At 41.8% G+C, this 13,353-nt stretch overlaps 2 protein-coding genes across 2 annotated transcripts in view; one reads left to right on the top strand and one right to left on the bottom strand.

Annotated features, from left to right (window-relative positions):
* The first annotated feature begins 1,076 nt into the window (after positions 1 to 1,076).
* lrrc53 (leucine rich repeat containing 53) lies at positions 1,077 to 5,337 on the top strand. The gene is made up of 2 exons (XM_061043664.1): positions 1,077 to 1,262; positions 2,580 to 5,337. The coding sequence occupies exons 1-2, from the start codon at positions 1,091 to 1,093 to the stop codon at positions 4,865 to 4,867; spliced, it is 2,460 nt and encodes an 819-aa protein (XP_060899647.1). The 5' UTR covers positions 1,077 to 1,090; the 3' UTR covers positions 4,868 to 5,337.
* A 2,954-nt stretch (positions 5,338 to 8,291) lies between these two features.
* Positions 8,292 to 13,353, bottom strand: part of tox (thymocyte selection-associated high mobility group box) — a 46,560-nt gene continuing 41,498 nt past the window's right edge. The window contains exons 9-10 of the mRNA XM_061043856.1: positions 11,373 to 11,524; positions 8,292 to 10,121 (exon numbers count right to left, since the gene is read on the bottom strand). Of these exons, the coding sequence (XP_060899839.1) occupies positions 10,085 to 10,121; positions 11,373 to 11,524 (189 nt within the window). The 3' untranslated portion in view covers positions 8,292 to 10,084. The remainder of the gene's footprint in view (positions 10,122 to 11,372; positions 11,525 to 13,353) is intronic.

The raw sequence follows: 13,353 nt of genomic DNA, 5'->3' as shown, positions 1-13,353 counted from the left end.
CCAGCTTCATAGAACAACCAGGCAAGGTGCAGGAACTCCCTTTTCACATTTTTTAGATGCAGCTTCACTTGTTTCTGGATCAAACAAATACATGATTGATGCAATAAAAACAAGAGTTTAACATTCAATTATGACTCATACCAGCATTGTTTCCTTGGTGGGATACACATACAAGAAAAATCTTACCCCTAAAAGCTGTGGTTCAGTGGTAGAGGCGGTCGTCTCTAAACAAGAAGGTCGGGGGTTTGATTCCCAGCTCTTGCAGTCACATGTCGAAGCCTACCCTACCCTTACCCTTACCCCTAACCAGAATTTCTGAGACCTGCTGTGTCAGTTGGGTGTGAATGTGTGTGAATAGATGAGTTAATACTGATGGACACTTTACATAGCAGCCTCCATCAGTGTGTGAATGGGGGAATGTGACATGCGGTTACATTATTCCTCCTTACTGGTGCATGTTGTTATTTCAGGTTTCTGTCATTTGTCCATTAAAAACTGGAACTTGGTTGAATGCATTGGAAAGGTATGATATGCAACTTTTAAGAGTAGATGTCCTGTAGATGTTATACATTAGCACCACTCTCTCAGACCAAAACATTTCTTTGATCATACCTTCTCTATCCGTCACCGCCCTCCTCTCCTCCTCCAACCAAGTGCAGCCATTAGTAGGACTGATCTCCATTCTGACATGCAGCCCAAAGATGATTCAATTCTTATTTTGTTGACGTGTTTTAGACCAAAGAAAGTATTTTCTCCAGTTTGATAAATGTGTTGGTTATCCTTCAATTGTAGATGCCAAGCATGTATAAAACAAGTTTGAGCCTCTGAGTGACACATTAGATCTGTAGAGCTTGGAACAACAAGCATGTCTTCACTATTTTTAGAAAGTCATTACTCAACGATGTATTTATTAAGGAAATATATTTGATATCTGATCATGTTTAAAATTTTGCATATCATACCTTTCAATTAGATCTGCAAGTTTATAGACCATCCCCCAACTTAGAATATCCCATTCAGTTTTTTTGTAATTTGTTTTAGATGAAAACCACCACCTCGTTTTTTTCAGACTCTATATAATGGCCGCAGGATGATGTGTGTGAGCGCCGACAACCCGGCTGTGACGACAGTGTTAGAGCTGACCGAGGCCAACTGTGTCCCGTCCAATCAGAACATCACGGTGCAGATAGAGACGAGAGGAGGCGTGACACCTCAATTGTATGCTCGAGATCTGGCCATCACTGCAGTCATCTGTTTTATTGGTGAGAATGATTAACAACACGGTGACAGACAATCCTTTGATCTGGTGAGGGTAACTAGGCCATGGTGTCACCAATTATTAATTCATCTGAAATTTAAAGCACAGAAATAACAACAAACAAAGCTGTAGTTGTGACCCATTCAGCAGTAATCATCTCTACTTCAAGGGTAGAAAAGTAAAAATCAATCTTGAAGTGTATTGGAAGCCAAAGAACAGAAACTAAAACTGGGCTGATATCATCCCTCTTCCTGGATCCAGAAGCCTTGCTGCAGTATTTTGCACCAGTAGCATTCAGGACAGGGACGACTTGCTGGGTCTGGTGAAGTTACAATAGTCAAGTCGGGAAGTGATGAAAGCATGGATGAGTTTTTCAAAGTCAATAAAAGAGAGTATTGGTTTTAGATCTGAGATGCTTTGAAGCTTGGAGAAACTGGTTGTAACTACTGAAACCTTCAAGAGAGATTTGATTGTTTGGTCTTATGGGAGGATAGAACTGGGAGTCGTCTGCGTAACAGTGATAACAAATGTTGTGCTTTCCCATCATTTTACCAAGAGGGGGCACGTAAATGGAGAAAAGAATGGGGCCTAGGATGGAGCCTTCATATTTATCAATCAATCAATCTTTATTTGTATAGCGCCAATTTATTACAAATGTTATCTCAAGACACTTTACAAAAGAGCAGGTCTAGACCTTATCTATAAAGACTCAACATGAATCCATCATGGGCACTAAGACACATTTTGCAAAGTTACAGAGGAGAGAAAAACGTCCTTTAAGAGACAGAAACCTCGAGAGGAACCAGAATCATGATGAACAGTCATCTGCTGAAACTGTGCTGGGGTTAAAAAGTGGGATAGAGGAATAAGGAAGAGGAAGGAGAAGGATAGAGACAAACAGAAAAACAACAATGAAAAATATGCATATGGCTACAATGTCAGTAATAATGTTAAAAGAATGTGTAGTATTAGCAGTGACAGCTAAGTATGATAATACACTGATCAGTCTAATGTTAACAATGAATATTTGGTCAAAAATCTTGTTTCACTGTGAGAGATTATTCTTTACAAGTTTGACATAATATGTATTACTGAATGTATTCTATGTTTATTTATATTGAATTGAATTATTTGTATTTAAAAGGGAAGATGCATTGATCATAGATTCAATACAAAACATGAAACTGATGTGATGCAGAGACTTTATAGTGAACAGTGTATAAAATATAAAACCAAACAACACTTTATATACGGTATGAGGATAAATAAATGTTTATACCACAGGCATCAGTATGTAACATCCTGTCCTGCTGTGCTTCAGGTGGTGTTGGCTTGACCCTGCTGGTAGTCCTGATCTACTATCACGTACATCGGAGGAAGAAGCTGAAAGAAACTAAAAGACAAAAAGAAGAAGAAGAAGTCAATCACTTAGATGTTAGTGAAAAGAGGAGAGAACTCTTCTTGCAAACAAACAGCAGAAAGCCTTGGGAGAGAGAAGACGTGATGATGGATTTAAGGAGCGACGGTTATGAGGGGCAGTTCAGGTCCAGAGAGGAAGAAGACAGCGGCCATTTAAGATGCCCAGACTGCAGCACTGTAGGACAAAGAGGGATGGGGCTGAACCTGAACAGATGGAACGAGCGGATAAACGGAGGGATGGAGCTAGATGAGGAAAGAGAGAAGAGGAGAATGAAGGTGATGATGGAGGAAGAAAGAAGGAGATTTGGGACTCAGCCGGGAGTCTTAAACAGGGACGTTCCTCACAAAATGATTTCTCATAACAACACAAACTCTTCCTCTCACCCACCGAAAGAAACCTTCAGTCAGAGACCAGGGACTCTCTGGACCGGCATGGAAGGAAAAGGCAGGGCGTTAGAGAGTTTACACTGTGAGAGCTGCCACAAAACATACAAACCACCAGAGCAGAACATGAAACTAGGGAGGAATCACCGAGACTTACCTTCTCAGTACAGACACATTGACAGGTATAACAACATGAACAAGTCTGAAACAATGAAGCACCAAGATTTGAGGAGAGAAACAAGAAATGTAACATTCGACCTGGAGAGGTCAAGAACCCGAGAGCAGAGAAGTAGTCAAGACAACCAGGAGGAGGAGGAGGCCTTTGGAGACAAGGAGAGAGGAAGAGTAAAAAGACACAAAGCCAAAGTCCAGTCGAGCCGGATGTTGAAGGTTAAATTAAACTTAAACCCATTAAGAAAAAGCAAAGTCCATCCTAAGAGGAAAACCGAGCAGGGCAACACAGAGAAGAGCAGCCCAAAGAAGAGTAAAGGTAAAAGATATGATGGAAAAGAAAGGGAAGATAGGGATCGGAAAGGAAGCTCGGGTAAAGACAAAAAAGGTAGCGACAAGAAAATTGAGAAATCTTCCAAGGCTAAAGGGTCGATTGAGGATGGTGAGGAAGAAAAGGAAGAAGAAGAGAGTGAAGAAGGAAAGAAGAGCAAAAAGTCCACAAAGCAGAGAGGAAGTTCTTCCAAAAAGGGGCAAAGCAGCAAGGGAAGTTCAGATGTTGACCAGGGTGAGAATACACAACTTGAGAACTCTACACTTGGCAACACCACCATCACTGATCACCAACCAGAATCAGGTACAGGTACTGGTCAGGGGCAAAGCCTGCAGGGTGGGAATATCCAGTATCAAGGAGCTGGACTGGTTCTGGGGAGTGCTCACCATTCCTCGTCCCTCTCTGCCACCGACAGGAATCAATCTACCAACCCCTCTCTGATTAGTCCAGCAGGCTCTCAACTGACCGGCAGCACTCTCTCTCCTCAAGGAGGCCATTTTTTCCTCAACACCATGGCCCCAAGGTCTACTGCACCTTTCCCCAACAGTTCAGCTGCTCCTAACACGGCAATCGGTCCCAACATGGCTCCAAGTGGAGCACAAGACAGCTTCATCAGACAATCCGGGGCAGGCCTCATGCCTCCTGCTGCCTCTCTTCAAGCTAACGCGGTACATGCTAACCCTTTGCAATCAAGTGCAATGCATACCTTTCCTCTTCATACCACCCAGCCTGCAGGACTAGCCTCAGGCTTGCCAGCAAACCCAGCTGTTGCTGCACCAGTGCAGTCCTCTTTGCAGGGCCATCTGCCTCCTGACAGCTCTCCTCTTGTTGCAAGACTGAAATCAGATCCGGTCCAGGGACCAGGCCTGCAGGCTGGGGATGGGGTTCATCAGTTGCCAACCAAAGAGAGTCCCAATGACCCTCCTCAGGCCCCTCCGGGCGTTGAGGTTTTGTCTGGGGTTACCCATCAGGACCCTCCTGGACCAGTGATCACTGTGGAGAATCTGTCAAACAATCAAAGTCAGACCGAGACTGGACATGTACCTGCTGCGTCCACAGCTGAAGGACTTGCAGCCGGGGGGTCAGGAGGAAGCATGCATTCATCAGATGTGCTTGATTCAGGTGTAGGTGTACCCAACCCAAGTGTTTCCTCCACGAGTGACGCAGTTGTAACTCCTGCACTGCTGCAGCAGGAGTATCTGTCAGAGGAAGGGGGATCCTCCCCCAGGAGGAAACTGAGACTGGTTCTTCCTGAGAAGACGTCCAGCCGACCCCCTACTGCACTGGAGAGGAAAATACGCTAGCTTCTTTTTATGGATCTTTTAATTTCAAAGAGGTCAGAAGCAATTAATTTAAAAATGAGTTTAATAATGTAACTGAGAGAAATGACTTTATGGGTTCTTAATGGGATGTGCCCTGCACCAAAACTCTGAAAAATAAGACAAAATACATTAACAGACAATGCCTTTAAAATAATAAGACCCTCAACCTGAACAGGAAACAAACTGAACCAGCGGTGACTTTGACCTGAGTGCTGGGTGAAGCAGGTTGCAGAGACTTTTGTGTCACTGCTGGATAAGGTTTCGGTTTTGGCAACGAGATGTCTGTTTGCAGTGTGTTGGGTTTCACTGGTCACACTGCCGACCTCTAAATGGTGCCTACAGGCATTTCGGTGTACGCTAACCAAACCTATTCCATCTGATGTCTTAACCAGAGCTGATGTTTCCACATGCAATGCAGAACCCTGAGTCCTCCATCATAAACAAAACAAACAATAAACATGTTATTATGTACAAAGGGGCTTTTTTTTAAGTCATGAAAGCCGTTGTTTTGTCATTATCACATTCATTTCATAATTACATGTGCTTTCAGAAAAACTACTTTGCACTTCTTCACAGCACGGGCAGGTAGGAGACAGACCAACAACAAAACATGCAAGCAAACTCACACACTGTAACTTGAAAAAAATACATTTATTAGCTGTTTTTTTGCTTGAGCTTGTTTGCATTGTTTTTCTTGTTAGACATTCTCTCTACATTTCACAACAATCATTAAATCAAATGCTCTGAGAAAAAAATAAAATAATAATAAGACATGTCGGGTGGTCACAGGTCTGTAATTATCCCCATTCATTATTTTTCTTAATCAATTTCTTTCTACATATCTGCTTTCATGCTCACTCTGCCTGCTCACCCTATGACATAAAGCATTTCTCTCCCTCATGATCTCATACGGACTCATCTTCCAGGGTGAGTGAGGACGATGATGTATTGAGGGTTGGTTCTGGTATTATTTTGATAGCTGGATACTTTCAAAATCTACTTCCTTCTTACTTGTTTGTCTAACTTTGCCTTTCACATTTCTGCATGACTCATCGTTATCCTCAATCCCGGCACCAAAAACGTGACAGTTTAAAGTATGTATTGAGTTATTATTGAAAGTATATATAGATTGATTGTTTATTTATTTTTTACAACACTTTTGTGAACTGCTTTTAACTGTAAATGATCTGTGCCCCAGATTTGAGGAGAATGTACCTTTTTATTTGAACTCCTAAAAGATATGTAGTGCAGCTCCTTCTTGTTGCCATAGGGGGGCGCTGTTTACCTGCAAAGGCATGCTATGCCTCCATGTCACTGTAATATCTTTTTTTTTTTCAGAGATGGAAGGGAAATGTCACTGGCTGGCAAACAAATACAAATTAAAGAGAAGAATCTGATCTGTTTGATAGAGGCCGTGTGGACGGCCTAAATATTCTGCAAAAGACTGATTCATTCATTCAGCAGTTTTTTGACATTTGGTATCATCTTTCAAAATATCAAACAGTCAAATGTTTAGGACTGTCACTCATGAGAAACGTTCATATTGTGTGGAGCCTGAGGTTTTTATGAACATTTTAGAAGAAAGTTTCCAGTCCTGATAGTGGAGATTATCAGGATAAGACTCTTTATTTGTGAATATCTGCACCTTAAATTAGGAATTGTTACTGAATATGAGCGTTCACTTACACCTGGACTACAACACCAAACCTATTGTTAGCAATGATGTAAGTGTGTTCCCAGGCATTCTTGTGTTAGATGCAAATGTTCAATGCAAGAAAGAAAAAAAGCCTGGTGGGCTCTGACTCACCCCCACGCCCACTGCAGGTAGTTTTTTTTTTTTTTTTTAAGAAACATGAAACTGCATTTAAATTGTGATTTATTCAAATGCCAACACTATGAGCATCACTTTGGACACAGTTTCTGATCTTTCTTTGTGTTGCTGTTACAAATGTATTGATTATTCATTATGATGCCTGGAATTGTCAATCAGACGGATAAGCATAGGATGAGGACAACTGGAGCTCCTGGTGTTGAACCATTAACACCATACCATGGACTCAGACACCAGCAACATGAGGCAAACCATCACACTGATGTTCTTCACCTGCTATGTTTGAACCACACACTGTATAAAACATGGGTGTGGTCTCAGTGATGTCACCCATTGGTTTCTGAGGCCATATTGAAAACAGTGGCTCAAACTAACTTTCTGTCAACCTAGCAACAACAAAACAAAAACAAAAACATTTCAACCAAGAGTTCTGTATATTTAAGGGCGTGGCAGAGGTCCTGCTCCAGAAACAAATGTGTAATGTCACTCTGACATACATTTAATATACAGTCTATGATGATGTCATTGTAACCTGGGTGTTTATGACTTCTGGAGCAGACAGCCTCAAGTGGACACTCAATGAATTGCAGTTTTTTTTACACTTCTGCATTTGCTTCATTTTTGAACACCAGAGGTTGATGCTGGGGTTTAAGCTTATACCTGACATAACACTTGTGGATAGTAAGAATGTTATTGTGGATATCTGAAATGCAGATTTTAAAAAAGGACAAATTGCACTGCAGATACCTGGGATGTATATCCAGTCTAGCTTTTAAATGTTAAAACCGCTCACCACAGGAGACACTGAAGCAGGAAAGTTGTGGACGTTTAAACATTGCACTGAAAAAAAGGTCAAAGGATGGGAGGTAACTGCAGAGTGTAACCATACAGCTGTAAAATGACTAAATATTTCATATCATCTGACAAATAGCACTAAAATGTTTCATTTGTTTTGTACATTGAGGGGATGTAAGTCATTGTATCAAATGTGCACTGAATTAAAAAGTACAGTCACAGGAGAAATAATAAAATAACAGTAAAAATTAAACTGAACATAGTGCCGGCTCATTCAGCGGGACGGGCGCCCAATCTGCTGAGACAACAGTCCACGTCCCACTAGACTCGGGTTCGTCTCCTGATCCCGACAGTACATGTTGTTCCCCTCTCGCTCCTCTACATTTCCTGTCTCTCTGTATCTGTCCTTCCCAATAAAGGCCAAAAAAATCACCCCAAATCATCTTTGAAACTGTGCTCTAAAAGTTTCTCAGGCTTGAACAAAGTGGTTTTGCTCTGTGGAGCACACGATGTAGAAGTTTTATTAAAAACTACAATAAAAAGTGTATTTAAAACTTCTTGACAGGACCTGATCCGAGCTAACATACAGAGGTTAAAAATACATATTTTTAAGACTTCAAAGACTTTTTGTTTTTTATAGCTTTGCTACCTTGAGGCCAGCGGGACACAAAAACAAAGTGTGCTGTGTCGCAGCGGAGCTAAAGGTGTACATTATTATGTGCAGGTAATTAAAGCGACTGTCACAAAGCGTTCAGAAATAAACAGCATGAAAGAGGCAGGTTTGGGAGTAATGGCTGCACATCAATGCAGCCCTGACTTTATTCTCAAACACATTATTAGAATCTAAAAATAAGAAAATCTTCATGGTTGTTGTTGCCCAGAGTCCTTTCATCTGCCAAAAAACACAATAATACAAAGAGATACAGGGCGAGAGAGAGACGTCTCTCATTATCTTCATCATAATTAACACTAAAAACAAAACTTGATTTGAGTAAAAGAACAACATTAAAAACAGCCCACCCAGCAACAGTTATAGTTTTTTTTTTGTTTAAATAGCCTCTGTACACAGAGAAAAAGAGATGACAAAAGAGACCATGCAGACCAATCAAAACACTCTCTCTCTTCTCATTAACACTTCACACACTCTCACACACACTCACGTAGTCTGGATCAGAATCAATATCATCAGCAGACATATGCCAGGAGGAGCAGGCTGTCATCTTACAAAGAAGTATTTTTGTTTCTTTTTTTTTTTTTCCAACAAAGAATTGTTTGACATTTCATAATTTCAAGGACTAAAATACATCGGATTCCTACCAGGCAGATCTGAGAACGAGGACAGCTCTTTAATCGTACACGATTATTCACGGTCAGCGCTGGGTTAACAAACAAACAGCTTCAGGTGCTGCTCCACCTCTTTCTCCTGTTTGTCTTCAGCTCAATAAAGCAGTGTGAATTCTTTTATTTCCTGATCAGAATCACAAATATGACTTCTGTCTCTACTGACAGCGAGTCGCACGCAGGGTCCGAAATTAACTTTTTGACTCACCGGCCAAGGTGGCAGGTAGATGAAAAAATTCACCGGCCAAACATATTTTTTTAACGGCCAAAATAAAAAAATGTATTTTTTTGTCCCATACACATCTGTTACAGTGCATTTAATTGAGAATGCATTATGTCCTGTTTAATCAATAACAGATTTAAGTCACAGATTCGATCAGTTCATCAGATCAGGAAATTGAGAAATTGTAAAAAAAACATATGTTTGCTGGCCTTTATTATTTTTTTAAATGTATTATTTGTAGGCAGTAGTGAAATGTACTCACCAAACAGAAAATCTACCCGCATTTGGCGCTTGGCGGGTGTTCATTTCGGACCCTGTCTACACGGCATCGACGCCAGTGAGAAACACGATTGGTAGTATTTGGTTACAAACCGTCTGTTCATGAGCTGTGAGTTCTCTTCACTACGGCTGTACACAGCGACTAGGAGGTTCAAAATCAATTGGCTTTAATAGACAGCTCAAACATTTATGTTACAGGATTTACACTTGCTCTGCGGAGCCTTTTGGGACTGACGCTGAACACCATCTTTACATTTTCAGGAGCTAGGTGTAAACTTTAAGGGCAGACAGAAAACTAGACTAGAATATATTTTCTGATCATAAACACCTATAATCATGGTTCACAGCACAGGACCCGCCCCGCCTCTCCTTGTACACACACATTTTCAATTTGAATCATAGCACTTAAGACTATAAATAAGTAATACCGGTCATCAGACCAGCCGTGAGGATGTAGGGATCTGAACATAAGTACTTCCTCATGTTCTGATCACAGTTGTCCCTTTAGAGACGGACTGGTAATGAGCTGATTTTTCTACTGTTTGGCCTTAAGTATGAAGTGCTAAGCACCTAAGTGCACGCTTAAGTGGTTTTGATGAGTCCACTCAGTCCTCTGTGGGATCAGGTTGCAGGAGGCTGGTCTGGGCTTCATGTGGAGATGAGATTAGAGGTTTCCTTGGTGTGGCAGTAGAAGGGCATGGTTGTAGTTTGGTGTCACTTTGTTTTGAGATTAGCTCAGATACAGATGTTTGTCTCTCTGAAGACCTCTGCAGGAAAAGGAGAGAGTTAGTCCACAGGATCGAGTCCACTAGATGTCTCATTGTTTCATACATCCAGGATAACAGCAGAACGTCAGGATGAGACATCTTCCAATTGAAGGTTTTAGAAATTAACATTTCTTAAAGTCTTTATATGTGATTTTTTGATCCAGCAGATGTCGCCCTTGAGCACCAGCATGAAACCAAAACAACTCATGCTGCATTGTTGTGTTAGCATGCTAATGCTAGCGATCTTTATTATGCTCGTATCTTCACACTGCATGTAAATTTACCTGAAATGAGCGTGATCTAGAAACACAGTTAAGCAGTGAGTACAGTATGTTATTCTTCTTTTCTCTAGTCCCTCAATTAAACAACTTTTATACACGAGGGGAGGAGTCAGCCGCCGTCCCGACGATGTAAACAAACTGAAGATAGGACTTACATTTAAGTGTGACAAATCACATATAAAGCCTTTAAACAGCTATGTTAAATATTTGATTCTGATTGGCCAATTAAGCATAGCAACAGTTTGCTATATCTGGATTAGGTAAGTAGCTGTGTAATAAGTGAGGGATACTCTATAGTGGAGGACCCCCTGAGGGTAAGACAAAACCCTTCCCCTTCATGTCTGGGCCCTGCTCACCCTGTCGGGGTTCCACTCCACTAAAACAACCTGCTCACTATACTCGTGTAAACGGTCCGTCAGCGCCACGGTTTTGCTCCGTCGGATGGCGCGCCCATTCACACTGGAGCCGTTTCTGGAATGTGATCGCAGCAGAGCGCACCCATGATCAGCTGTACACACATCACATGAGAACTACAAGATCCCGCGGGAATAAAGAGAAAAACGTGCAAACAACATGTTGCTTTGTCTTTCTGAAGATGATTTGTTGTTTGTTCGGTGCCTGTTTTGACGTAATGTTGATAAAGTGATGAAAAATACGATCGTGAGTCCGTATATTGTGTTTTATTTTGAAATTGACAGGATGCTCTGTTCGTTTCCTTGTCAGACTTCCTGTCCGGGCTGTCATATTCTGTGCCTGCAGCGTCTAAAATAGACTGACAGCGTATTGGAAACTGAGCAGAGCGTATAGTGGCGTTGGTGGCACACTCCGGAGACGGACCGCAGAGCCCGCTGTGTGAACACAATGATAGACTAGAGTGGCACAGCGTAGTGCGTATGTGTGAGTTCTGGGTAAGAGAAGTAGGTCAGCGCTCTTCTTAGATTAAAATGAACAGCTGGACAGTAATACATACCCGTTGCCATGGTAATCAGTGCTCCAGTCCAGAGAGGGGTGGTGGTTTGGTGTGTGTCGACCCATCTGGTGGTAGTCCACTGATGATGACATCACTGCTCCACCATTTAGCATACCTCCACCCATTGGCTGATAGTCAGACTGGTGGTAGCCCTGAAAAAGTGAGCGAAAGAAAATGAGTCATTCTGAAATTCAACATTATGTAAAATGTTAAATCGACTTGAGCTTGTAAAGCGCTTTAATAACAAAGTAACTAATCCCATTCATACACGTACGAAGCAGAGGGAGCAACTCAGGGTTCAGTGTCTTGCCCAAGGACACATCGGACATGTAGCTGCAGGAGCTGGGTGTCGAACCCCCAACCCTCCAGTTGAAATAGGACAAACTCTACCACAGAGTCATCACAAGAGAGACAACAGCGCCGTGTCTGTGTGCATGTCTGAATGTGTGTGTATGTGAAGGCCTCCGCTGTTTCTCTACAATTCTTGCTTCCGCAACACTGACGGCGGAGCTTCGTTGTGGCGCTGTTGCGGAATCGCACTCTGACAAATGGCCAAAGAAAAGTTTTGTTTTGGTCCCAGAGACCAGTGCTGAAGTGTGACATGTACCCTAAAAGACGCATAGTATACCATTAAAGGCTTAATCTGTGATTTTTCACATTTAAATATAATATAAATCAAGTTTATCCTCTGAAAATAACTCTGTGAGTCATGACTGTCTACAATGAGTCCCGCTGTCTGTGATGTTGTCCGTGTCATATCTACAGCGTGTTTACATGGACGGGACGGCCGGCTGACTCCTCCCCTCGCGTATAAAAGTTGTTTAATTGTGGGACTAGAGAAAAGAAGAATAACATACTGTACTCACTGCTTAACTGTGTTTCTAGATCACGCTCATTTCAGGTAAATTTACATGCAGTGTGAAGATACAAGCAAAATAAAGATCACTAGCATTAGCATGCTAACACAACAATGCAGCACGAGTTGTTTTGGTTTCATGCTGGTGCTCAAGGGCGACATCTGCTGGATCAAAAAATCACATATAAAGACTTTAATACCAAATTGCTGCTTTTGAGTTTTTCAGTATATATATATATTTGCCATAGTCAAGACACAACAACTACTGCTGTAAAAAAAAATCCTTTCAAATGTATCACAATGAGGTTTTTTATTTTGCTCAATGTTGAATACATTTTATTTATGCTTTTTAATAGAGACACTGATGTTAATCACTTCCTTATCAAGGTCCTTTTTATCAATCTCCGCACCATGTGCATCACCTGTTTTCTATCTGTTCCTGTTGTCGATTAAATGACTTGTAGCAGCTCCAGCTTTAAGAGAGAAGAACTTCTTAGTTTAACTAGTGACAGATTCTTTTAAAAATCAGATATGTCACAGCATCACCAGTGATTTATGTTTCAAATGTCTTGCTGATTTTATCATCTGTCAAGGAGGAGAAGGAGGTGAGGACGAGCGAGGAGGAGATGTAAAGTTTAGAGGAGATGAGGAAGTAAGGGAACAAGAGTAGGAGGAGAGGGAGTAGGAGGTGAGCGTCTAACCAAAATATACTTGATGGAGCAGAGACAAATTCAAAAGAGGGGTAAACGAGTGGGTGCAATGTGAGGAGTGTGATTTTTTGTGTGAGTGAGTGTGTGTGTGAGGGAGAGGGAGAGAGAGAGAGAGAGAGCGAGAGAGAGAGAGAGAGGGAGAGAGAGGGAGAGAGAGGGAGAGAGAGAGGGAGAAGCTGAAAGGGAAGTTAATCTGAGTGTTGTGAGTGAAAGAGGAGAAAGAGGAGGACAGCAGGTGGTTGGGTTCTCCCCCCTCTCCACCCCCTCTCCTCCTCTACCTCACCTATTCATCCATTGTTGAGCAAATTCTTCTCCTTCACTCCTTCACAAAGACCCCATCTGCCTCTTTTGTCTCTCTCTCCCCCCCTTTCTCCCTTCCCCCATCATTTCTCACTCTTCACTCAGCAAAAAAAAG

This window comes from Labrus mixtus, chromosome 8, assembly GCF_963584025.1.
Source record: "Labrus mixtus chromosome 8, fLabMix1.1, whole genome shotgun sequence".
Lineage (NCBI taxonomy): Eukaryota > Metazoa > Chordata > Actinopteri > Labriformes > Labridae > Labrus > Labrus mixtus.
The sequence above is the reverse complement of the archived record's forward strand: the minus strand, read 5'-3'. Positions and strand labels throughout refer to the sequence as shown.